General features: G+C 40.8%; 1 protein-coding gene across 2 annotated transcripts in view; it reads right to left on the reverse strand.

Annotated features, from left to right (window-relative positions):
• Positions 1-665: 665 nt before the first annotated feature.
• The window catches only part of dph1 (diphthamide biosynthesis 1), a 114,409-nt gene continuing 89,866 nt past the window's right edge, over positions 666-25,208 (reverse strand). Inside the window, exons 10-12 of one of the 2 annotated variants that reach the window (XM_081371277.1) lie at positions 18,625-18,703; positions 6,081-6,215; positions 666-1,653 (exon numbers count right to left, since the gene is read on the reverse strand). In XM_081371277.1, the coding sequence (XP_081227403.1) occupies positions 1,573-1,653; positions 6,081-6,215; positions 18,625-18,703 (295 nt within the window). In that variant the 3' untranslated portion in view covers positions 666-1,572. Of the gene's footprint in view, positions 1,654-6,080; positions 6,216-17,359; positions 18,281-18,624; positions 18,704-25,208 lie in introns of those variants that run through there. The other variant, XM_081371278.1, reaches the window with a different exon arrangement.

Here is a 25,208-nt window from a genome sequence, read left to right on the forward strand (position 1 = left end):
AATAATAAATAGTAAAATAAAGAACAATTAGTTTATAATTAATAATATAGTTTATATTACTACTAATAATACTTATTATTATTATTATAAAATAGTAACCAGTAAAAATTATTATTCCTAATTATATCAATAATAATTATCATACCGTAAATGTTGAAATAACTTACTAAATAATTTTTATTATATACATACACATACTCCAAAAAACATAATTCTTATTTTAAAATGTTGGACTAATTAATAATAATACTAATAATTTATTTTCAAAATAATAAAATAATAAAAATAACAATTACTCCTAATTATATTAGTAATAATTATAATTAAATATATATATACATACATACATATACACACACATACACATATATATATATATATATATATATATATATATATATATATATATATATACATACATACATACATACATACACATACATATACATATATACATACATATACATTTATATATATATATATATATATATATATATATATATATATATATATATATATATATATATATATATATATATATATATATATATACACACATATATACATATACATATATACACACATATTTATATATATATATTTAAAATTATTACTGGAAATGTTTAACAAACACTCAAAAAAAAAAATCACATTTAGTGTTTTTTGCTCCTTTTTATTTAAAAATAATCTAAGAGTAGACAACTAAAGAGTTAAACTAGTTTGACAAAGGCCTGTGCTGATAGTCTTAGAGTCAGCATCTTCAGAGGAACATGACTGCTTTCCTGGACGCAGATCAGGTTTGGTCTCAGACTCTAAAAGATTTCACCAAGAATAATCACTACTGACAGCGAAAGTTCGTCCAAGACTTTGCCTAATCCGCTTTAGGGAAATTGGCTCCGTGTGTTTGAGCTGACCGCTGATCCATCCTAGGTTTCACTGTTCAGTGATTACAAAAGACAAAATATATACTGGCATCCGTGTAACAGCAGTTAATCAAAGTCTGACAGCAAATTGTAAACATTTAATTTTATTTTGCGTGCAACTAGAACGCATCCTGTAAAAATCATTCAAAGAGCTCCTTTTAGTTTGAGAACCACTCATCATAACATAATAGGAAATAAAAAAGCCAGAGTCAGAATTTAGAATGAGTATTATCTTTCTTTGCAGAGGAATAATTCTGAACGCGCTCTCACTTCCCGCTGTAATTTTGAAAGGATGAAGGTCACCAATGCAAAGTGGCTGGCTGCTCCTTTCAAAGTGAGAGACAAGATGATTATGTGTAACTAAAGCCACCCACACTCCGTAAGACGAAACACTGTGCATTCAGGGTCAGCGCTTTTTTCACCGGATTATCTCTCTCTCACACACCAGCGACATGTCAGACAGACACATACAGCCTTTCTTATTTTTTGTGTGTTCCTCTCACATAGACTCATTCATTCTCTCCCTCACTTGGTTTTTGTGCCTTTCACTCATAGTGCAGATTTGATGAAGTGTGTTGTGGATACAGAGCTTTGATGTCCATAGTGAGATCTGATTGGCTTGCTTGTCTCCTCCTGTGGCTGGCTGTGTTTATTCGGCCTGGCAGCCACAGGAGGCGCTCTGCTCACGGCCACAGCTCCTCGCCTGCTGACCGGCATCTGAACCCGTCTTCTGTGGGAAGAGGACGAGAGATTATTAAACTCAAGCAAACTACAACAAGACAGAAGGTCGATTCTTGTTTCTGTTGTATTGGTGCACTTTACACATTAAACCACACGCTAAGTGCAGCAATTACAAGATATTGCTCCTTTCTGACTAAAGTTGATTCTGCGTAACGGTGAGAAACAAGATGAAGGATGAGTCTTAAACTACTTATGTCAGTTTGCAAAACACGCACACACACGATGATCTAAAACAGTCGATGATATATCTCACAGTTTTATGATAAAAAAATCCTAAACCTATCCATCACAGAAACGTGCAAAACACAAGTTTTAAATAATGAAGGACCTCAATAGCAATATCACTTGCTGGATTTGTACTGGTAAGACCAAGTCTGTGCATTGAACATTAGGTTTGAGCATTAAAACATCCAGAAAAATTCTGAGCATTAAAACATATGCAACTATGATTATTCAATAAACTGATATTTTTATTATCACCACTTCGTCTCCTGCTTCTGCTCTTCCCTGGCTTTCTAAGTCAAACTCTCAGGCTGACAGAAGACTGGTAATAGAGTTTAGGTATCAGACAAGACAGGCTTTTTGGAAAAAAAAAAAAAAAAAAAAAAAATGTATATTGGTTTCAACAAAAAAATTAAGCAGCACAACTGTTTTCAACATTGATAACAATCAGAAATGTTTCTTGAGCACCAAATCAGCATATTAGAATGATTTCGGAAGGATCATGTGACACTTGAGACTGGAGTATATGCTGAAAATTCAGCTTTGCGTAACAGGAATAAATTACAATATAATATTGAATTATAATAGAAAACTTATTTTAAATTGTAATAATATTTCAGAATCTTATTATTTTACTGTATTTGTGATCAAATAAATTCAGCCTTAATGAGCATAAGATACTTTAAAAAGACTCCAAAATTTTGAATTTTATTTACATATTTAATTATCTCAAGTATGATATTTCAATGGAAATGATCACTGTTAATAGTTATGTGAGGCATGAGAAACTTAAACCATCAACTGTAACAAAATGAACCTGAGTTTCAGTCTTGTGCGCTTGGCTTAAGGACTGTATCAGATTGTCTGACAAAGAAAATAATAACAGTGACAATCTTTTCCTGACATGAAGCATATTAACAAACCAGCAGAACGCTAAACTGTCCAATTAACACTGACCCTTCAATATTGTAAGACAGGAAACATTTTTTTTTAACACGTTGCTGCTTTTCAACGATGATCCATACAAAGCTTGATAAACATAACACAGAACAACTCCCATAATCCTCTTCTGATGGTGTGTTTTAGTGCAGAAACAGATGCCTGGATACTCTGTTAGTGCTTCATCACTAGGTGGCACTGTTATATAATACCGTATTCATTATAGCATACATCAATGTCAGAGACTGTAGTTCTCAAACTCTGTTTCTTACATATGTAGATTAAACTCTGAATATTGTGTACCGTTTATTAAAATCTGTCAGTGGTGACCAAACTACCAGTCAGAAGTAATTCTTTATTATTAATATTTTAGAATAATAGTTGAAGGGGGTGTATACTGGAATGCACTGCTGCTTCAATTAATATGTAATGAGTGATTATAATCAAGGTATTAATGTGTTTCCTTCTAAATATCAAATGAGTTGAATGACTTCTCTGGAGATTTTACTTTGTTATATAAGTAACCAGTGTGATTTCTGAAATGTTCTTTTCATGTATTCTTTAATGTCTGTATTTGATATCTGAATGCAGTAACAGTGCTTGCTTATTTAACCCGGCTTCCAGAAATGAAATATGGACTTGTTTTGTGTTTGAGAAAGGTCTTCAACGTGTTAAAACATATAGGGGTCATTGAAGCCAATAGTTTAAGGGACCATTTCTTTATTAAAGCCTTACTTTCCAGTTAGACTAAAGTGTAGCTCTCCTTGAGAGAAAGAACGCATTATATTGATGTTTTGAGACGACTCTCCTGTTTATAGTTAGAGCCTGGCCAAATCCAACCTTGGAAAAGCTGTGTGTCAGTGTGTGTGTAAGTCTTCTTGGTAAGGAACAGGCGGCCTATGAACTCCCGTGTGAGTCTTGAAGCTGACTTCTGTTGATGAAACTGCAAACTATCTTCAGTAAAACTTTTCTTCAATTTATTATAATTCTGACTCCTGGTCTTCTTTCAAACATCTGGTCCTTGGGTCCTAATCTGTTACCCCTTAACATAGTTAAAGCCACCAAACTAGTAAATAACACAAACCGAAGTAAAGGAATTATGTACAGAACAAAAAGTAAAAAAAAAAAAAAAAAAAAAAAAAAAATTAACACATAGGCAGAATATTTATATTAATTTGTTTACAAAATGAACTAAATTGAATTACTTTTAACTGTAATTGTAATCAGATTAAATATTTTAAATATATTAAAGGACTACATAACTTTAATATAATATATAATGTAACGGTTAAAAAAACAAAACTGCATTTTGCAGAAAAACATTGTTTTGGTTGTGTTTTGTCTCTGCGTGACTGTGCGGATGAATATGACCCTTCACAATAGATAACGCTTTACACTGAACTCTGTTAGAGAGCTTTATCTGTTCAATAAAATACCTTGCTCACCTGTTGTCACTTTTACATTTCAAATCCCTCAGTTCTTGCCATCTCTGAAAAGCCAAGCCAATGTTGATTCTCGTTTTATTACAAGCTCTGTTGCATTTTCTTTTTGCCAGCAGACTCTCCTCTGTTTGCTGTTTTTTACAAAAGGGTGATTTCCCCAGAGGTCGGTATTGAGCTTGTCTGAGTTTATTATGAAATGTTAGACAAAAATAATGTTTTCGGACATGAAAGCATAGATGTTAACTTTTGTTTTGCTGTAAATTAATCATGAACACTAAACTGCCTATAATGTAAGCCACTGGGAGACCGCAGACTGCTGTCATTCACTGAATTGCATTAACAGAAAGCCAGTTAATATAAAGATTTGTAATAAAAGTATTTTTCTAAAATTAGGTTTTAATAGTATTTTCGTACCGTGACCGTGGGGGCGGGAGCCTGAGTAACGTAGCCATGCGCTCTTTCTAGACCTGAGGCTGAGGGTTGTGAGAGAACGGCGTGAGGCCAGTAGCGTGATTACTAATGAGCGACACCTGCGCGACGCACCGGTCTCACATCTCTCACAGAGGAGCTTTGAAAGCATAAAAGGAGGAGCGACGACAGTGAAGGACGAGAGAGGACCAGGCCTGGATTTTACGTTGTGTTTTGTTTATCTTTTATTATGTGTGTCGTCCGTGAGGGGCTGCCACCTTCACTTTCATTTTGTGTTTGTTTTATTATTAAAAGTTTGTGAACATTCGCCGGTTCCCGCCGCCTCCTTCCCATAACAACAAACCTTGTTACAGTCTCATTCTAGCTTTTAATTGAAGAGGAGGACTAAAAAGGACGCAGTCTTGGTAGAATGCAGCCTTCCATTTGAGAAACACCCTATATGGATATGACAAGACACATGGGTGAATGACGTGAGTACGCAATTTCCTGTAAAAACCATCCCGCCCTATTTTGGAAGTAGGATTGATGACGTATTGGCTCATTTAAATGTTGTAAATTTTGACCAAAAAAAGTTACAGAGTGTAACTTTAATACAAATAAATTAATAATAAAATAGAAATATATAATAATAATAATTAATGCCATTAAACAAGGATATAAATGCAACTAAAATTATATAGGGATCAAAAAGTCAAGAGATGTTATTTCACTATTTATATTTATTTATAAAATTAACACTTTTTTATCATTTTAAATATAATTTCAATATTGAATTTTACAAAATCATATTATTTTATATTAATAAAATATTAAAATAATATAATAAAATAGTAAAACATTAATAAAAATGTTTTACATACAAAATAATAAAGATGCAACTCTAAAAATAAATAGTTTTAATATTTTATTTCTAATACTACTGTAAATAACAGTAATTTCTGACACACACACACAAACAAACACACACACACACACACACACACACGGTCACTGTGATTTTGCCAAGTGAGACATGTTCCTGGATCAAAATATTTTGTCCTAACCCTTCCCCTGATTTTAGGGATAACTTGTGGGTAGGGTTAGGTTTAGGCCCTAAACCTAACCCTACCCACAAGTTATCCCTAAACTGTAAACTTGTCCCTCAAATCCAATTGGTTGCTTGGGTTGTTGTTCCAGGATCAACAAAGATGTTGATCCAGGAACATGTTGTACTTGGTGAAATCATGTTCACCACACACACACGCACACACGCACGCACGCACGCACGCACGCACGCACGCGCACACGCGCACACGCGCACACACACACACACACACACACACACACACACACACACACACACACACACACACACACACACACACACACACACACACACACACACCTGGGTGGGTTTGCGTGAAGGTCTTTTTGGTTGGTTGTCTGGGTGATTAGGAGTCCAAGCCCCCAGGCTCTGATTGGAATAGAAGTCCATAGGATACACTTCCTGCCATCCCACCTGCTGCAGCGCTACTGCTGCCTGAAACAGAGAGAGATCTTTAATTAAAGACAGCTGACTGCAGCATCAAACACTGTAGCTACAAGCCAGAGGAACGGCGAGAATCTTGAGAAAACAACATGGCAGTGCTGCCAACAGCTGACGGCTCGATACACGCATACGATATGAGCGCAGTCGAATATCAAGGGAGATCTAGTCAAACACGACGCTTCTCATCTAAGAGGCAAAGTCACATGACTCTCATACTCTCAAAAAAAATCTCCCAGATTGCTTCTTGCATTACTGATGCGCAAAGATCTCCCCCACTGGCGATATGCACAGAGCAGAGACTCTGAGTCGAGGTGAGATCCATGCTGTTCCATGTGACCTACAAATGCAGACGAATACATTAGAGGGCCTCTAGAGGAATGCAGGACTTCCTTGTGCATGTGGCTACATTACATAAACTCCAGCAGGATTTCACCAGTCAGACTGAGCTGCTTATATGAATAATCAATGCGCCAATGTGTTCGTCTCCGCCCGTGGGCACGTATACCCGCTTCACAAGCGAGGCACGCTGTAACGTACGGCTCTAATACAGTGGGAGAAATGACAAACGCCCCTGCCTCCGGTGAAGGACTGTCTCTCTCCACTGACAGTACAACAATACCTCACAAACAAATGAATCCTCATAAATCTCTCTTAAATAGCCTTCAAAACCTAATACTACAGTTACTCGCTTTTATTGACTGAAAAGAGACAGTCGAGAAGTTCTGGCCTGAATGTTTTTTGTGAAAATTGAGGCTTCTGAAATATAGAATGCATTTTATAATATAGACTCTTAACCCTACATAGAATTACAATTTTTTTTTTTTTATTATTATTATAATAAATTTTATAAAATAAAAAATACTCTAGAAAGAGATTGCAGAACTGTCAGAGCTTTGATCAAACTACTAGTCAGAAGTTTGGACCTACTCACACTTGATTTTTTATTAATATTTTAGAATAATAGTTAAAGCCATCAAACAAGGAAATAACACATATGGAAATAACTATTTTTTAACTATTTTAACTATTATTAAAATTATATAAAATATTTTAGATGTTGTATTAATAACAAATAAATGAATAATAAAATATAAAAATAAACATAAAAAATTATATAATATCATATTAATAGTTAAATCCATCAAACTACAAAACAAATGGAAGTAAAGGAATTATGAAGGGACCAAAAAGTCAAGAAGACTCGATTTCACGATTTATATTTGTTTATAAAACTAACTAAACTTTAATCATTTTAAATAAAAAATGTAATAATATTTGTGGCGAGCAGGACGAGGTCGAGGGCCGTGGGAGGACGGCGCGAGATCGGTGGCGTAATTGTGATGAGCTACACCTGTGAGACGCACCGGTCTCGCATCTCTCACGGAGGAGCGGAGGCATAAAGGAGGAGCGACGACAGTGAAGAGCGAGAGAGGACAGGCCTGTGTTTTAGTTCATGTTTTGTTTCTGTTTGTGTCGCCAGCAGTCGTCCGTGAGGGGCTGCTGGCTTTTACTTTTATTATTGTATTTGTGTGTTTTGTTATTAAATATTGTTGAATGTTCGCCGGTTCCCGCCTCCTTCCCATAACATCTAAACCTCGTTACACTGGTGCCGAAACCCGGGAAGAGGGAGGGACACGCTGTCGGAGAGCCCTCGCTGCTGGGAGGAATCGCGGTGCTGAGGAGGTCGGGCAGCACGAGGGAGCGTCGGCCGCCGATTGCTGCCCGAGGCGATGGTGCTGGAGCGATGGAAGATCTGGTGGGACAGAGAGCTCGACACCGTGCTCCTGGATCGAGGAGGGGTGGCTGCCGTCAAGAGGGAGCGGAGGAGTCGCTCCCGTTCGCCGTGGGCCGGAGCCTGTTGCCGTCGGCCATGATGGGGGCGGAGCAGGGAACGGGAAACTCGCTGCCGGCTGCCCTCGAGAGGAGTCACCGCCGGCCGCCAGGAGGCGGAAGGGCGTCGAGCCGTCCCCCAACGAATGTCCAGTACCATCGCATGGCACCGCGAGTGACTCTCAGCTGGTTGAGGACCGAGCGGCAGTGTGTCCGGGAACCGGATCAAGAATTTTTTTTTTTCCTCTCTCCCCTCTCTCGTCTCTGTCGCTCCTCATGCTTCCGTCTCCTGTACTCTCGCCTCGTCTGTCCATACCCCCAGGTACCGCAGCCGCCGTGATCGGTCCCCCCGGGGAGGGGGGGAGGGGGAGTAGGCGCAGCCTCGGTGGTACCCCCCGGCCTGCGAGGGGCGATGGGGGTATGTGGCGAGCAGGACGAGGTCGAGGGCCGTGGGAGGACGGCGCGAGATCGGTGGCGTAATTGTGATGAGCTACACCTGTGAGACGCACCGGTCTCGCATCTCTCACGGAGGAGCGGAGGCATAAAGGAGGAGCGACGACAGTGAAGAGCGAGAGAGGACAGGCCTGTGTTTTAGTTCATGTTTTGTTTCTGTTTGTGTCGCCAGCAGTCGTCCGTGAGGGGCTGCTGGCTTTTACTTTTATTATTGTATTTGTGTGTTTTGTTATTAAATATTGTTGAATGTTCGCCGGTTCCCGCCTCCTTCTTCCCATAACATCTAAACCTCGTTACAATATTGAATATTATGAAATAATATAATAATGTATTAATAAAATATATTCTAATTAAATAAAAAGTAATACAATAAAATATTAATAAAAGTAAACATTATTATTATACATATATTAATAAACAAATAATTATATTAATATAATGTATTAATTATATTCTTATTTATAAAAAACATAATAATATTAAATACAAATATATTATTTTTGTGTGAATATAGTCAATTAGTCATCTGGAAAATTAAAATGGTGAAAAAAAAAGTATGTTCATGAAATAAAAAAGATCTAGGATGAGCATTTTACTTACTATGGATGTGCTGCTAACATCAGTCTTTCATTCTCTCTTCCTCCATCCATCATGTCCTTATTAACCCTGGCACATCCATCCCTCTTTCACTGGCTTTTCATCAGTGCTGTGCATAAGCTACCTTCTAATCCCAACACTGACATGAGAGGCAAGTGTGTCATTGACTATAAATATAACATGACACATACTGAAAGTCACTGCCTTCTCTCTCTTTCTTCACACTTCACTTTTACACTCCCTGAAGTCCTCTCATTTCTTTCTGACTCCACAGAAAGAGCAAACACAAGTCTGAGATGCATTAAGGTGGCAGTGTCTGAGAAAAGCTTTACTATGAACTCCATGTTCAGATATTTAAGCACCCAGGCTGGGCAGAAACGCTGTTACACTACAAAACATCAGCATGTTATTGCTGCATTCTAATGTATTCTCATAATGCCATATTATACGTTTTTACACCAAAATGCACTGAGCTCCAGCGTGGGCCAAATGGCAATGAAAATAGATTATGGTGACGCACAATATCAGAAGCACATATGATTATGCAGTGCTACAATATGGCTCTACTGAGCATTGTCATTTTTCACTAAGAGATATGATGCCATAAACTCAACATAAATGATCTTCTACTGGAACAGTGGGTACATTGTCGCTATAGACCGAAATATTGGCCGGGATGATTAATAGGCTGATATTTAGTCATTTTGAGAGGCAATGGCAGATAACGTCTCGGTTACATATGGTAACCCTCGTTCCCTGAAGGAGGGAACGGAGACGTACGTCGGACCGACTAATAGGAATCTCGCTAGAGAGCCCAATCTACTTCGAGTGAAACTAAACGAGCCAATGCACATTGGCTTGCAATCATTTGCATCAGCTGTTCAGCCACGCAGCTGTAACAGTGGTGGTGGCTGCCCTAAACTTAAATTATTATTTTTTTAACGACAAATTCGGGCGCCAGACAGTTTTCTAAAACTGACAAAAATCAAACAACCCAGGATAGCAAAAGAAAACCACTGATTACACACAAAAACAAGTATTTCAAAACAAGTTGGAATTTATTGCATAATGTCCATAAACATTATTAAAAAAAAATACTTATTTCGAAAAAAAACAAAAAACAACCAAACAAACAGTAAATAAAGAAATAGATAGATATAGTTCTTAACGTAACAGTTAAATTTCTCAGTTCCAAATCAGTGTTCACACAATCACAAACGCTATAAAGGAAATCCCAGGTCATACTGGTCACACTCTAGCTGGGCGTCAACACTGGCAGATTCGTGTGTCCATATTCACGCCAAACAATTTTGGCGGACAGAATCGCAAACTGGAGAGTGTAGTTGGACCTCGTCTGGCTCCAGGAAGGAAGTTTAACGCCTTGGACTTGTTTGAGAGTGAACCGCTCACCAACAACAGCCGATCTTTAAGGTGCGTCGCTATGGAATCGCCAGACTCCACGTCGCATCAGACAGCGTGCGCGGGAAGCCTCAGTTCAAACAAACGCCGCCTTCCACTCCACATGGTAACCATTTACTTCACTCTCCTTCTCACGAATCGAAACATACCCCGAAGACGTGTCCTCCTTCCACCTGACTAAATAGGCCTCACCTCCATTTCCCTTTCCGCCATTAATTACTCACTCCACCCTTTCCGTTAAAAGTGAAAGTGAAAGTAAACGTAAACATGGCCGTATAGTTTACTGCACTGTCACACAGCGTGGGTATATAATGAGTAGCAGGTGCAATTGCACTTCAGTTTTTTGCTGAGGAGCCGAGCAGATGAGCTGGCTGCCCCGGCGGGTCGCAGCAGATGTGGCGACGGGACGTACATCTCCGTTCCCTCCTTCGGGGAACGAGGGTTACCATATGTAACCGAGACGTTCCCTATCAGTCGATCACTCTCGATGTACGTCGGACCAACTAATAGGAATACCTACCAAAGCGCCACAGCTGCTGCACCCCATCCAGCGCCCTGTGCAAGCCTCTACCCCTTCTTGCCTGGAAGGACAATAGGAGAGGGCTTACACAGAGTGTATCTGTCAATGTTGTTCCGCGATAACCCATACAGTGAGATTATTGGATAACACTGGGAAAGCGTGCCCTTTCTATGGAAGGGGAATGCTCCGGAAGCCACATTCTTCGAAGGAGTTATACGGAAAAATACATATGGACTAGCCCGTAGGTTGTACTGCATATGAATACTGGGTTACTTAGCCCAAGGGAAAGACACAGGCTTCGATTAGGAGCAGCTGTGGAAGGGTACACATATGGGAACCCCGTAGGGTCACATATATGGAACCCAGCCTAGACCCGGTTCTCAAGGATTCAACAGATAAAGGCCTGGCACCGGACACTCCGCCATGTCCGGGCCGAGGGTGTTGGAGGACTCACAGGTTTTTCACTCTGGAGCAATAAGGGTGCACAGTAGGGTGCAGCAAGCCGACAGAACCGGGCCTCTCAGTGCTTCTACCCGTTTAGGGTGAGAACACGGGAGGAGACCGGCTCTACACGTAGGCTATAAAATCTAGCTAACGTGTTAGGTGTCGCCCAGCCCGCAGCTCTACAGATATCTGTTAGTGAGGAGCCACGTGCCAGCGCCCAGGAGGATGCAATGCCTCTCGTGGAGTGACCATGCAACCTGAGCGAGCAGGGCACACCTTGTGCTTGGTAAGCCAAGGCAATGGTATCCACTATCCAGTGGGCCATCCTCTGCTTGGAGACAGCCTTTCCCTTCTGCTGGCCTCCGTAACAGACAAAGAGCTGGTCTGAGGTCCTGAGACTTTGAGTTCTGTCCACGTACAGACGCAGGGCGCGAACAGGACAGAGGAAAGCCAGGGCTGGGTCTGCCTCCAGGGGCAGCGCCTGCAGGTTCACTACCTGGTCTCTGAAGGGAGTGGTAGGAACCTTGGGCACATTGCCAGGCCGGGGTCTCAGTACAACATGGTTGTCACCCGGCCCGAACTCTAGGCATGATTCATCGACCGAAAATGCTTGCAGGTCCCCTACCCTCTTGATAGAGGCCAATGCAATCAGCAGCAAAGTCTTCGAAGAGAGAAGCTTTAAGTCTGCTGACTGCAAAGGCTCAAAGGGGGCATCCTGAACTGCTCGAAGCACCAGGGAAAGGTCCCAAGAGGGTATGGAGGGGGGTCGAGGAGGGTTTAACCATCTCGCCCCCCTATGGAACCTGGCGACCAGGTCGTGCTTTCCTACTGATTTGCCATCTATGTGGTCGTGATATGCTGAAATAGCGGCAGCATGTACTTTGAGGGTGGAGGGAGACAGGTTCCATTTCAAGGCTTACGCATGTCTCGTGGACGGTGCCCGTGCAGAAAAGATGGTGTTAAGTACCTCTGGGGTTAAGTTACCTAGAACCTCCGCGTCCAGTCCAGGGACCAGACATGGAGTTTCCAGAGGTCCGGACGCGGTGACATAAGGTGCCCCATCTCTGAGTCAGAAGGTCCTTCCTCAGAGGAATGGGCAAGGGAGGGACTGTCACGAGGAGCTGTCACGAGGAGCATGAGTTCTGGGAACCAAGTCCGGTTGGGCCAATAGGGAGCCACCAGAAGGACCTGCTCCTCGTCCTCCCTGACTTTGCACAGTGTCTGCGCAAGTAGGCTCACCAGGGGAAACGCATATTTGCGGAGGCCCTGGGGCCAGCTGTGTGCCAGTGCATCCATGCCGAGTGTTCCCTCGGTCAGGGACTAAAACAAGAAGCGGCTCTTTAAGCGGCTCAGAGCAAGATGTACTGCTAGCAATTCGAGGCAGTTGATGTGCCAATGCAGCTGAGGGCCCGTCCACACCCCTGACACTGCATGCCGTTGTACGTGGCACCCCAGCCGGTGGCAGAGGCATCTGTGAAAACCACAGCATGCCTGGACACCTGTTCCAAGGGCACTCCTGCCCGCAGTGTGCGACCACATCCAACTCCATACCGAGAAAAGAGATCCTCTGCACGGGGGCGAGATTGCTCTTTTCCCAGTTGACCTGAAGACCCAACTGGCTGAGGTGCCTGAGAATGAGGTCCCTGTGTTCGCATAACTCCACCGGGAGAGAGCAGCTCCACCCATCTCCGGGTCACCCATCTCAGGAGTGATTATTTCACCGACCACTTAAACAGCAGCTGAGATGGGCGGTGTCAACCTCTTGCAGCGGACACAGTAGAGCAGGCTGTGCAGTAGAGCAGGCTTTTTTTGCAGGGGATGACACCCTTGGCGACGAGTAGACTAAGGGGTGGCCCACGAGACACTCAGGAGGTACGTCGGAGGAGGAGCTTCAGTCTGCTGCTGACTGCAGAGAACTGCTGTTCTTAACGGTGTTGCCGAAAAGGCCACCTTGTGAGATGGGAGCATCGAGAAAGCGTACTTTGCAACCTCACGCACCTCTGCAAGGACAGCCAGGTGCGCTTTTGGACCACCAAGGTGGACATCATCTGACCGAGGGCCTGTGCTGCGACTTGAGAACGGTCAGTCGACAAGCGCAACTCAATCCCGGCTCAGAACTACCCTTGTGCAATAAGAGTGCCTTGGCCTCGCATGCAGGGCAGAGGTGGCCTGCCACAGGCACAGCCACCCCACCACCGAGGGTATTGAGAGAGGCGAAAACTTATGCAGAATTTGGCACTTTTGGTGTTCAATATTTTGGCAATATCATGGCTGTCAGCTCTGAATCTGATTCAGCATAAGCACACACACTATTACAGTGGGAACTCATCCTCATTTCCAGAACGAAACAGCCCCTCTATTCGATACAGCAATCAACATCTGCCCTCAGCTGACAACCCGCGCTGCAGCCCTGGCAGCTCGACGGCACACGACACGCTGAGGAGGAAGAGACCCATCGGGTTTTGCCCGGCGGAAGCTCTCGTTGATCTCCACGGTCTCCCAGAGTGTAGAGCAGACCTGCAGCTGTGCTTTTACACACAAGCAGCGGCTGGCCAACAACAGAGGGGAATCAAGCTTTCCGGAGAAAGAAGAGTATAACCGGCGTACCGACGTAGTCATGTTCCCGTGCGAACCACCCACGAAAACAGTCTCACATGTTTTCCAGGCATGTGAGACAGTGATCGTGGCCGTCAGTGAGGACAGGAGATGACAGCATCCGGAAACACACGGGTGGAATGTCATCTTTAGAAAGACGTAACTCACACCCATGCAAGCTCTTTCAGAGGAATGCTCTCCTTGGTACTGAAGCACGCAAGGGGAACGGTCGCAGAGGACACAGACAGGAAATGTACAACCTGTCGTGCGCGGTCTCTCTTCATGGTGGTCTTATACCAGCCGTAAGAACAGCTATTCAGCGCTCTTGGCGCACCGTTACCAGCTGTGAAAACAGCTGGTTTTGTTTTGCTCAGTAACACAAAAACAAAAGAGAGAAAGAAAAAGTTGACCCCGCTGCCGTGCTGTATCGCCCGCACTAGACACGAGAGATCCTCCTGAAGAGCTTGCTCATTGTTTGATCACTCAGTAGATTCAACAGCATCAAAACACTCAGCTCTGAAGCAAAAAGCTGAAGTGCAATCGCACCTTCTGCTCATTATATACCCACGCTGCGTGGCTGAACAGCTGATGCAAATGATTGTACGCCAATGTGCATTGGCTCGTTTAGTTTCACTTGAAGTAGATTGGGCTCTCTAGCGAGATTCCTATTAGTCGGTCCGACGTACGTCGAGAGTGACCGACTGATAGGGAACCTATGGAGCGAAATATGTGCCATAATTTAACAAACAAATCCAGCATTTTGCAAACAAACTCAATCTACTTCGCAAAGGAAAACTCGACTCGCAAACAAACTCGATCCGCTTTGCAAAGGAAATCTCGACTCGCAAACAAAAAGAAACCAATGTGCAAGCACAAAGGTCACATATGCGTGCAGGCAGATTTTCTCACAAATGCGTGCAGGCAGATTTTCTCACAAATACGTCCAGGCAGATTTTCTCACAAATGCGTGCAGGCAGATTTTCTCACAAATACGTCCAGGCAGATTTTCTCACAAATGCGTGCAAGCTGATTTTCTCACAAATGCGTGCAGGCAGATTTTCTCACAAATGCGCCCAGGCAGATTTTCTCACAAATGCGCCCAGGCAGATTTTCTCACAAATGCAGTTGAGCAACTTCCTCTTCTAAAACAGTAGATGGCGCTAAACTATAGGCTAATTTAGTGCTAGTCTCCCAGGAGAAGCACTGATTTGAAACTTGCCTTTGCCTACAGCTGAGGAAAATGACCGGTGAACGGGTGTGTTTCTGTCTTATTTGATCTATAATTAACCTTTTTGAGGTTTTCTCTTGCCAAACGTTTATTGCATATCTAATCCACATTAGCACTTAGTAGCACTTCACTCTCTAGGATCGGGGAATCTATAAGCTGAAAGCTCTGCCATCTTGTTGCTTATTGTCATTTTTTTCTGCATCGGACTCATGCGAAATTACTAAATTAGTGATTATGTCTACACTTGAATGAATCTATTTCTTTCGCTCTCCATAAATTAATGAGAACATTTAATTTAATTGAAAGGAGGCTCCCACTTATTTATTTATTTAGCCTAGTTGGAATTCAGTCAGCTTAACAATTAATGTAATAAAATAATGCAAAAAAAAAAAAAAATATATATATATATATATATATATATATATATATACAATTGTTTCTTATCTTGCCTGTGACGTAGCCTATGCAGTGCCCAAATTATTATTTTGGACACACAAATGAAACCCGCCGCTCAATTAAATGAAATGTTCTCATTCATTTATGGAGAACGAAAGAAATAGATTCGTTCAAGTGCAGACATAATCACTAATTTATGGTGCTAATGTGGATTTCTGTCTAGATATGCAATAAACGTTTGGCAAGAGAAAACCTCAAAAAGGTTAATTATAGATCAAATAAGACAGAAACACACCCGTTCACCGGTCATTTTCCTCAGCTGTAGGCAAAGGCAAGTTTCAAATCAGTGCTTCTCCTGGGAGACTAGCGCTAAATTAGCCTATAGTTTAGCGCCATCTACTGTTTTAGAGGAGGAAGTTGCTCAACTGCATTTGTGAGAAAATCTGCCTGGACGCATTTGTGAGAAAATCTGCCTGCACGCATTTGTGAGAAAATCTGCCTGCACGCATTTGTGAGAAAATCTGCCTGCACGCATTTGTGACCTTTGTGCTTGCACATTGCTTTCTGTTTGTTTGCGAGTCGAGATTTCCTTTGCAAAGCGGATCGAGTTTGTTTGCGAGTCGAGTTTTCCTTTGCGAAGTAGATTGAGTTTGTTTGCGAGTCGAGTGTCCTTTGCAAAGTAGATTGAGTTTGTTTGCAAAATGCTGGATTTGTTTGTTAAATTATGGCACATATTTCGCTCCATAGGAACCATTCTGCTTGGCCGATTAACAGAAGTGGCAGAATGAAGTCAACAGCATTGTCAATGGATAGTGCACATAGTGAATTTAAGTAAATATAATGTATAGGTGTAATATGTCATGTGTTGCTGTTCATCTCATTTTAAGACCTGCCTAAGACCAGATGGTTTTTATTATGTCCTGATATGTAAAACCATAGAATTCAATTGGGTGTCCTTTCTTTTTCACATGATAATTTTTAGTTGTCATTACTTCCGTCTGCTAAGTAAACCTTGTAAGGATAAATAATCCTTCTAATGTGCTGATTGTCACTCAAGGAACCTTTTTATAGGCAGAGTTTTTTAGGCAAATGGTTAAGTGTGGAAACAGCCAAACATCGTCTCATTTCTTTCAAGTCACTGCACAATTTCACATTTTAGTTTTAAAACTGACCAAAACCAACACATTTCAAGAAACTCATCAGTATGTTTCTTTTAAGAGATGAAGGCTATTTCATGCACTACTGTCTTGAACAAAGACAGCAAACTGGTTCTAACCAGGACAGAGAGAGAAATGAATGGCCCAGATGCACAACAACAAGAGGACAAGCAAACCAGAGCCTGAAGTAGGGTCTCAGCTGGCAGGTTCATTGAACAGTTCACACTAAACACTAGCTTCTGACCTTTAGGCAGAGTTTCAAAGAAAGAGTCACATCTGATCTGGCAAATGAGCAGAAAAGGGCTTTAGAACAGGATAAAGAACATAGAGATAACACATGGCAAACAATTATTACGGATAGCTGAATCTAAGATTGAGATGTTGATGTGTTGTGGAAATTGTTTGATTGTAATTCAATCAAACTCATGCGAAGTGCGACAGTGGCTATAGTGATATAGCCTACAGTTTGGAAACATTACTATTTTTTTATGTTTTTGTAAGTCTCTTGTGCTCATCAGGTCTGCATTTATTTGATAAAAAAAAAATCATAAAAAAACAACAATATTGTAAAATATGATTACAATTTAAAATAATGGTTTTCTATTTTAATATACTTTAAAAAATAATTTATTTCTGTGATTAAAAGCAGAATTTTCATCAGCCATTACTCCTTATGGACTCCTTACTTGGAAACAGTTGTGCTGCTTAATATTTTTTTTTGGAACCCTATTGATAAATATAAAGCAAAACAAAAGTTATTCCAATTTATACCTGAATTATTATTTATTTTATTTATTTATATTTACTTAATGTATAATTCATTTTAGAAATTATAATACATATTTTAGTTATGACTTACAATTTTACATGTGTTATTTGCATTAATAAAAAGTAAGTAAAGTAATTTGTAACATTACTTTTATGTTACATGTAAATTATATTATCAAAAATCACAGTAAACAAAGAATCCTTGGTGAATAAAAATATCAAGCATATTAGCATTAAAATGGCTATCGGACACCTCGATCTCAAGATATCAGTATAGATTTTGGTATCAGCCACAGAAAATCCCATATCAGTCGACCACCACTACATTATGCTTGTGATATTCCTGGTGGACTAAGCGAAAAGAGAAACAGGAATCCTAATGAGGTCTATCTGCAGATAAAACCCGCCAGATGTTCTTGTTTTGCATCTGGGAATGGGGAATAGGGATTTAACCGAGACACCTATCCCAGGAAAAACGCTTTGTGTGTGATTCTGGCTAAGTCCTGTTTTGGCATGACATGAATCAAGATGAGCACAAGCTTCTGGTGATGTGAGAGAGAAAGACATGTTTGGAGAGGCGCTGCAGCCAGTCGGCCAGTGGGAGGAGCTACTGTTCCACCCTGAGCTGGCCAGCTCATCCCGTCTGTCTCTAAGGAGTAGAGATGGTGAGTAAACAAACCCTGTTCCTTCACATAGCACGAAGGTGTTTGCATAGATGTTGTTTGCAAGTGCAAACACATACACACGTTGTACACACAAATGCATTCAGAGCCTTTATGTCCCAAAGGCACTCAGAAATACGCATCACAAACATGGCTGGCAGCATTTCGACTGACGGGGCAGAAGTGAACACCTGCAGTGGATGTGCAGCTATGCATGCCTTGTGTTAAGGGAGATTAAGTTTCTTATGGTCAGTGTAGGTCTTTGTCTTTTCTTTCATATTAAAGTATAGTAGATGGAGGACTGTGCTGTGTGCATGCATGTCTCGAGTACCTCATATGGAGACAGCAGGGGTTTGGAGAAAGCCGTTCCCCAGTCGATGGAGAGGCGAGGGCAAGCGATCTGCACCCACCTATATATATATATATATATATATATATATATATATAGAGAGAGAGAGAGAGAGAGAGAGAGAGAGAGAGAGAGAGAGAGAGAGAGAGAGAGAGAGAGAGAGAGAGAGAGAGGGGTAGTTAAAGAAAGTAGAAAGTAGTCAAAATTAAAATGCTTGCAAACCATTTTACTTGAGTTAGGCTATGTGATTATTTCAGAGTGCGTACAAAATGCAGGGCTTTTCATTCAACAACTAAAACTTGTCTTGGAAGGCTGAGTAAATACAGAGTGACAGTGTGGGTTTGTTATAAAGATTGATATATAAAGTGTCCTTGGGGAAATTTGTTATAATTGAAAGGGGGTGTGGTCTCCTCACTGTGATTGGTCGAAGACAGTGTTCAAAAGTCATTTCGGAGATGTAAGTGTAAATATATATATGCACTGATGAACTGATCACAATAAGACAAGGAACGCATTTAAGAAAGCAAATACATCTATGATTTCATGTTCACTGTAATTTGCATATTGTAACCATTAATTATGAATATGCAAAAATAAACTACTTTATAAACAAAACATATAGATAATCTAGATAATGAATCACTGAGACCCGTCGATAACAAATAAATAATGAAATATTTCGAAATGAAATCAAATGTGTTATTTTAGTATTATTTATTATAGTATTTTTCATTTTTATAGTAATTTATTATTTTTATTTTATTTTTATTTCTACAGACTTAAATTATCTGTATTAAAGTTTTAGTATACCGATTTCAGTTAGTAGTTGGAGAACTAAATTTATTAAAAAGTTCCACTTTTATTTTAATCACTGAAAACAGATGTTCTGTTTTTTTTTTTTTAAACAACATCAAATTGCCTCGTACTATTTAAGATACATGTGAAGGAAAAGCAAGAAACACACACACTTGGGGAAGCAGAGCACAGTTCAGCTCGCAGGGAGAATGTGAATGTGAGTATGAACTGCATTGATGTGCAGTGCTGATGCTCTCTTCTGTAAATATGAGAGTAAATCTGCACTCCCCTAAAGCTTCCCTGCAAAGAATTATTATTTAGACAAGCATGGAGTCAAATAAAATAAAGAAAGAGTGGGGAGAGGAGGAAAAAAAGGAAAGAGGGTTGAGGTGAGAAAGAGGCAGCGATAAGAAAGGTTAGGTGAGCAAAAACAACGGCACTGCAATGCCCTAGTCTCTACGGAGCTACCCTACATAGCAGCCAGACTGGGCGGCAGAGAGAGAGAGAGAGAGAGAGAGAGAGAGAGAGAGAGAGAGAGAGAGAGAGAGAGAGAGAGAGAGAGAGAGAGAGAGAGAGAGAGAGAGGACAGAAGGACAGAAAAGAATAACAGTGACATTAGAGGTGAGGGAAGGCTCAGAGAGTCACATGAGGAACAGTATGAGTGATCGTTGGCAGGCAAAGCGAAAGTGTGTCTAAAGAAAGTGCATTTGTCTTTAGAGTGTGTGTTATGAATACAGAAGCACTGGAGCAGGAATTGTGGGTATTCGAATGCCTAATGTAAGAGAACATTCACTCCGCACACCTGCAGCTAAACTCCACACTTGGGAAACTGACAAGAACACATAAGTACTATAAGTAGGCTTTAACAAAGGATGCATTCTTGCATTAAAAAATAGAAGAAAATCTCATACAGGTTTATAAATATATGTATTTATATATCATATATAAATATTATACATATTTTATAATTATATTTATTTGTGTTTGTTACTGTATTTAACCAATTATTTCAATAGTAGCAGGTTTGCTGTTAAGTCACTATAAAGAGGTTGTGACATTATGAAATATGACTGATACATGTGCACAGACAAACAATTAAACAAATAAAATACACCAGGAAGCACAGAAGGAATCAAAGAAGAGCCTTGAGTGAACTACCTCTAAGGTGTAATTGCTTGTGGTTGGATCGACCAAAACATCTTAATACAAGGTGTAAACACAGCTAAACAAATGGCAGGACTTCACTTCACTTCGAACACTTATAATTGGGTTAAAAATGTTTTAGTGAGTAATAGATCCATAATGCAAATCATAGTGTTGCTGGTTTGAATCTTGTTAGTGAATCCACATATGTTTGCAACTGCCACTGATTAGAAGGGTCTCATGACCCCTCTAATCTCAGCCTTGAGCGTTACTCTCAATCCTTAGTTGCTCCAGGGGTTGCATCATGGTATGCCTGTTGCCAAATGATCCACACACCCCCAAAGGTAAATGAATGAATGACAGTACTGAAACCCTTCCCTTGAAGATTAAGATTAAGATTAACTATACTTTTTGTTTTAGTTAAACAGACTTAAGCAACAGCTGCCTTATTTGACTACTGTGTGTGGGAACTTGGTTAGTCTCACAGTGCGAGACATTTGATCGGTATAAAGTCTACCCCATATTGTTAACTCTGGCCAAAAATCACCCACAGGAAGGGGCTGTACAAGACCAACCACAGTTTTTGATGTCATGTTTGGCAGTTGACAGTTGCAAGCATAAGAAGGCCATCTGACACTAGACACTAGTCTTAGGCTCTATCCACACTAGTGAGTTTTCGTTTTAACATGGCATTTTAAAATGAAAACGATCCTCGTCCCTATTGGCATTTTCACTGTTTCAGAAAAGATCTCCGTCCACACTACACGACCGAAAACACGTCACATGACCATTCATGCAGGGCTTGCACCGCTTGATAAGATTTGTTGCAGATTGCTCTAATAATACAGTAGCTTGCCTCTTGCGTATGTAGGCAGCTGCAGTATTATAAAATGTAGAGTTTAATTCCACAATGGCTGCTAAAAAAAGACAACAAAGTCAGCAAAGCTTGCAGTTCCGTCTCCATATTATTGTTTACACGGTCGTCGAGACTGATCTGTTATTGCCGTAATGGTCATATGACAGGGGCTTGACAATTCAGGGAAGGATATGCAATGATCCACAAGAACCAATCAGGGAGCGAATGATGGCAGCCACGCCTTCATTTTCAAAAGTCACCGTTTTGGTCCGTATATACACTCACCTAAAGGATTATTAGGAATACCATACTAATACTGTGTTTGACCCCCTTTCGCCTTCAGAACTGCCTTAATTCTATGTGGCATTGATTCACCAAGGTGCTGAAAGCATTCTTTAGAAATGTTGGCCTATATTGATAGGATAGCATCTTGCAGTTGATGGAGATTTGTGGGATGCACATCCAGGGCACGAAGCTCCCGTTCAACCACATCCCAAAGATGCTCTATTGGGTTGAGATCTGGTGACTGTGGGGGCCAAGAAACCATTTTGAAATGATTCGAGCTTTGTGACATGGTGCATTATCCTGCTGGAAGTAGCCATCAGAGGATGGGTACATGGTGGTCAAAAAGGGATGGACATGGTCAGAAACAATGCTCAGGTGGGCCGTGGCATTTAAACGATGCCCAGTTGGCACTAAGGGGCCTAAAGTGTGCCAAGAAAACATCCCCCACACCATTACACCACCACCACCAGCCTGCACAGTGGTAACAAGGCATGATGGATCCATGTTCTCATTCTGTTTACGCCAAATTCTGACTCTACCATCTGAATGTCTCAACAGAAATCGAGACTCATCAGACCAGGCAACATTTTTCCAGTCTTCAACTGTCCAATTTTGGTGAGCTCGTGCAAATTGTAGCCTCTTTTTCCTATTTGTAGTGGAGATGAGCGGTGGGGTCTTCTGCTGTTGTAGCCCATCCGCCTCAAGGTTGTGCGTGTTGTGGCTTCACAAACGCTTTGCTGCATACCTCGGTTGTAACGAGTGGTTATTTCAGTCAAAGTTGCTCTTCTATCAGCTTGAATCAGTCGGCCCATTCTCCTCTGACCTCTAGCATCAACAAGGCATTTTCGCCCACACAGGACTGCCACATACTGGATGTTTTTCCCTTTTCAAACCATTCTTTGTAAACCCTAGAAATGGTTGTGCGTGAAAATCCCAGTAACTGAGCGGATTGTGAAATACTTAGAACGGCCCGTCTGGCACCAACAACCATGCCATGCTCAAAATTGCTTAAATCACCTTTCTTTCCCATTCTGACATTCAGTTTGGAGTTCAGGAGATTGTCTTGACCAGGACCACCCCCCTAAATGCATTGAAGCAACTGCCATGTGATTGGTTGATTAGATAATTGCATTAATGAGAAATTGAACAGGTGTTCCTAATAATCCTTTAGGTGAGTGTATACACTGAAATGCAACTCTGGAGTTTTCAGGTCTGCAGCTTTTCCAAAACTCTCTGTTTTCAAGGGTCGCAAACTCCGGAGTAGTGTTGATGCCAGGCGTAACCATAGCAAAAGTTATGCGTTTTAAAACGAAAACGCACTAGTGCACATGCATTTGTGTGGCAACACCAAGGGGTCAAAGTTTGCCTGGTAGATGCTAATCAAAACATGCTATGGATTCTGACAGAATTTACTTCAACACAATTTACTTCATAATTCATTATAATAGCTGGAAAGTTTGTCTTCCTTAGAAGTCTAGTTCAAGACAGACAGAGAAATAGACACAGAAATAAAGATTGGGTGGTAAAGGGATACATCAACTTAGTATCTGCATCAGAATCAGATTTCAAATATGCAGGAGGGTTGAGGCTGCATCGGGAACCTCAGCACGCCACCAAATTCAATTTACAGGCTTTTCAGAGCCAGCATCTGTCCCCTCGCCTGAGACAGCCCTCGCTGCAGGGAGCCATACGGGCAGAGACACACTCCTCCGTCTGGCCGCATCAAGCCCATTCTCCCAATCCACTTCAGCTCCGTGGATGAGAGGAGAGGTCAAAGACTTGTAATGATGCCTGTTTTGCTTCCTCTGAAATGGCCCTATCAGCATGTGAAGGCAGACCTGATGAGGGCACATTCCTGCTGATCCCCTAACTGTCGCCTGAAGGTGGGGGGGTGAGACTTTACATCAAAGAGTCTAATTGGAGGAGGAAGAGGAACGGGAGGTCTGCGATGACTGCAGGGGGGCTTTCCTGATGCTGGTGGGAGAAGAAGCCCCAGCCACCTCTCCTCGCTCAGGAGTGGAAATAATGGATTTTAATTAGCCACTCGACCTGCAGCATACAATAGCACAATTAACCTTTCCGATCCACAGGGAAATAGGCACCGGTGCCTTCAAACATCACTTAAAGCCGACAGAGATGTGTAATTACATTAGGCTTACAATAAAGGGCACATATATACGCCGGTGAACGCAAGGAAACGTCTTCTGAAGTTTTTTTAAAGACAACCTCTGGCTTTGGTTTAGATGTGCAAGCAAGTAGACACAGGTTAGCTAATTGCCTTGTAAAGCCTGGCATTTGAAATAACATTTCAATTTTTTTTTTTCTTCTGTTGAGTATTATATTTGATACACTTTTAGTCTTTTAGGCACTTTTAGGCCCAAACTGAGAAAAAAATGCAATTTGGTTCAGATGCCGAAAATTAGCCATTGCAGCTTTTAATGTAATCAATGAGATCAGTTGACATGCATCAGTTGTCACTCTAAATCACCCAATAATGTGTTAGTAAGATGATATTTAAATACTTTCTAAATACTTTATGATCAAAGATCTGTATTTTTTATTGTGGGGGCAAATCATATAATGAAATGCAATGCCACAATGATTGAGAGATGCAATAAACATTCCTCAAAATATATGTTGTATCATATATTTGATACATTTAAACAGGATTTTTCTAAAAATAATGTAATAAGTTTCAGTCCAGTAAATGTTCATCATAAAATATTACTAACAAAACAAAAATATTCTCAATTTTACTTTAAAAAATCATTAAGGATTGCACAGCCAAAAAACAAAAACAAATAAACACTAGTACCAATTTTAGAATTATACTTAAAAAGGCCTTTTTACTTGCTTAAAAAGTATAAACTATTAATCTGACGACAGAAGGCATTTAGTAGATTGAGTACAACAGGTTTTTCAGCAAAGTTTTGATCATGTTGATAACTTACACAGGTAGCATTGCCACCCGTCCCGGTTTTCCAGGGATTGTTCTCTTTTTTGAGCGACAGTCCCAGAAAATTTATATTCTTTCCCGGGACACGAATTGTGTCTGCGTTTTTTTTGTGAAAATGTACTTCTAAAGTAGAATTTCCTGGTTTCAAATTAAACCGTTTACTTCTACTGTTACTGTGTTTTCTTCATGGTTGTGTACATCCAATCCTGTGTCTGTAAACGGGTAAAACAGTGGATTGGCCAATGCCAGGCGTTTACTTTTATTTGATTGGAAGCTCAACTTGTCGCCTATCGCCTAGCAACTGCCTGTCGGTCACACGCATCCACACACATCCAGGATGAAACAGTTCAGTTCCTCGTTGTAAAATCTGAACCTGTCACACTACAACATTATTATTGTATTTAACGTTAGCTAACCAAAATGTTTTTTCTTGTTAGCATTTTGCTAAGCTATCAGGCTACTTTGTCAGCTAACTGCAAGCTGAAAAGGCAAACAAAAGTTTAGAAATGTTTAGGTTGAACATTTATAGCT

This window comes from Scardinius erythrophthalmus, assembly GCF_964197995.2.
Source record: "Scardinius erythrophthalmus genome assembly, chromosome: 7".
Lineage (NCBI taxonomy): Eukaryota > Metazoa > Chordata > Actinopteri > Cypriniformes > Leuciscidae > Scardinius > Scardinius erythrophthalmus.